This window comes from Wolffia australiana, chromosome 6 (genome assembly GCF_029677425.1).
Source record: "Wolffia australiana isolate 7733 chromosome 6, ASM2967742v1".
Taxonomy (NCBI): Eukaryota; Viridiplantae; Streptophyta; class Magnoliopsida; order Alismatales; family Araceae; genus Wolffia; species Wolffia australiana.
Genome location: NC_135840.1, coordinates 16,750,131 through 16,752,686, shown reverse-complemented (window position 1 = coordinate 16,752,686; position 2,556 = coordinate 16,750,131). Strand labels below are relative to the sequence as shown.

At 41.3% G+C, this 2,556-nt stretch overlaps 1 protein-coding gene across 1 annotated transcript; it reads left to right on the top strand.

Annotated features, from left to right (window-relative positions):
• Nucleotides 1-341: 341 nt before the first annotated feature.
• LOC144704698 (protein CYSTEINE-RICH TRANSMEMBRANE MODULE 4-like) lies at nucleotides 342-2,112 on the top strand. The gene is made up of 3 exons (XM_078577213.1): nucleotides 342-502; nucleotides 1,523-1,664; nucleotides 1,917-2,112. The coding sequence occupies exons 1-3, from the start codon at nucleotides 466-468 to the stop codon at nucleotides 1,960-1,962; spliced, it is 225 nt and encodes a 74-aa protein (XP_078433339.1). The 5' UTR covers nucleotides 342-465; the 3' UTR covers nucleotides 1,963-2,112.
• Nucleotides 2,113-2,556: the final 444 nt, after the last annotated feature.

Here is a 2,556-nt window from a genome sequence, read left to right as displayed (position 1 = left end):
GAGAGAGAGAGAGAGAGAGAGAGAGAGAGAGAGAGAGAGAGAGAGAGAGAGAATGAGACAGAGAGAGAGAGAATGAGACAGAGAGAGGGAGAGAATGAGACAGAGAGAGAGAATGAGACAGAGAGAGAGAGAGGGAGAGAGAGAGAGAGAGAGAGAGAGAGAGAGAGAGAGAGAGAGAGAGAGAGAGACAGACAGACAGACAGACAGACAGACAGACAGACTTTGACTGGTAGAAGAAGACGAGTCGTCCACGGGGATGACTGGAGTCGGCAAAACACGCGGCAAGGACTGAAGGAAACAACCTGCGCTCGCCGAGAGAATTCGAGTCGAAGTAATCCCATCAGAAAAAAGCTCGTTATAAATTGCCACGGACTCGTCGCCATTTCATTCATCGCGTTCTCGTCCACGCTAGTCCTGCCGTGAAAAAAGGATAACCTGTCGATCCGCTCTCCTCAGCTTTGAAACATGAGTTACTACGATCAGCAGAAGGCCGCCCCAGCAGGTACCCTTTCTCTCTCTCTCTCTCTGTCTCTCTCTGTCTCTCTCTCTCTCTGACCTCTTATCTCTCTCTCTCCCCCCTCCTTCCTCGTCCCGTCCATTCTTCATCTGTTTGAAAGATCGAATTGTTTTCTCTGTTCCCGTTTTTCCCTTCTCTCTCTCTCTCTTATCAGCCATCTCTCTCTCAGCAGGCATCTCTATTTCACTCATACATACAGCGGGTTTCTCTTTTTCTGACTCCTCTCTCTCTCTCTCTCTGAAAGGCCGTCTTCCTCTCTCTCTCTCTCTCTCTCTCTCTCTCTCTCTCTCTCTCTCTCTCTCTAAGCATCTCTCTCTCACCTCTCTCCCTCTCACGTCAGGCATCTCTCTCTCACACACACGCTAGGCATCTCTCTCACCTCTCTCTCTCTCTGAAAGGCCATCTTCCTCTCTCTCTCCCTCTCACGTCAGGCATCTCTCTCTCACACACACGCTAGGCATCTCTCTCACCTCTCTCCTCTCTTTCTCTCACACAGACCAGGCATCTCTTTCTCTCATATACATTCACCAGATATATATCTCTCTCCTACACAAACCAGCCATATCTCTCTCTCATAAACATACCAGGCATTTATCTCTCTCTCTCCCCTACTCAGACCCGCCATATCTCTCTCCCCTACTCAGCCCCGCCATATCTCTCTCCATCTCCGTCTCATAAGCACACAAAGCAGGCAATTGTGTGTGTGCGTATATGAGAGAGAGAGAGACATGAGAGAGAGGATCAGAGAGAGATGAGAGAGAGAGAGAGATGTCTGGCACCCTCCCCTCCTTGATTTAAACATTATTTCATTCTCTAATAGACCAAATTTTTTTAATCTATCCATCATTTTTTATAGTTAAAGCGATATACACAACTCAGTTCTCTCACAAACCTCGACAAATAAAAAATTAATTATGTACCCCAAAATATATTAAACATGTAAAGCTAAGTTTCTTCCTAAGGGAAACTAACTGAAATTTTCTTCATGTGGCTGCATTTTTGCAGTTTACCCACCACCGCCCGCCGAGGCGTACCCTGCCTATGTGGCACCACCTCCGGCCGGTTATCCGACTAAAGATCAAGTTCAGTACTCATCGACGGTCCCTGCAGAGACACGTAGCCGAGGAGATGGGTTCTGGAAAGGATGGTGAGTACAATCTTTTAAATGAAATTTTATCAAATTGAGAACAAAATTTTCAAAAATACTCCTTAAAAAAACTTTCTTTCTTGGTTCATTGTTAATATTCAACTGTCCCAGAATTTTTGCATGTGGAACATTATATTTTTAAATATTAGATCATATTGATTCATGTTCTTTCTTTTGTAATATTACATATTATTGATTGTGAGATATATGTTGTTAAATCTGCCGATCAATTTATTTGATGCCATCTTGCAGTTGTGCTGCACTCTGCTGCTGTTGCCTTGTAGATATGTGCTTCTGATGGGGAGTCATTTTCATGATCAATTTATTTGACATCTATCTCTCTCCTTGAGAGGCTTCGTATTTATAGTATGTGATGTATTTATTATAAATCTGATCAGTGTATGGTATTCTTGAATAAAAAAAATTCTTCATGGCTTGGTATTTTAAATGTTATTTTTACAGATGAGATATTCTTGAGTGAGAACAATTAGGTTAGAATAATGGTTTTGCTTTATGAAATTAAAAGGTTTTAGTCTGACAGGGTGGAATAGACGTCGTATAAACCCTTAGTGAAAGACGAGAAATAAATATTGATGTTCTGTCATTCTTTAGGATTTTCATAGTTATATATTCAAAATAGTATGTCTTTGATTAAAAAGTTAGTTATAAAATTAATTCACATATTTAGAAATTGGAGTTGAATGCTGCTTTCTTTAATATTTTTCTGGGAGGACTAAAAAATCATGGAGGGCAGAATACTATTTTTAACCATGATGAGCTAGAAATCTTCATTTTTTTAAAAGGATCTCAGAAATTGTGCATGATGTATATTGAGGAAACTGAGAGACCCATTCCAAGTACCTGGTGCCTCAACATAAGATATGATATCATA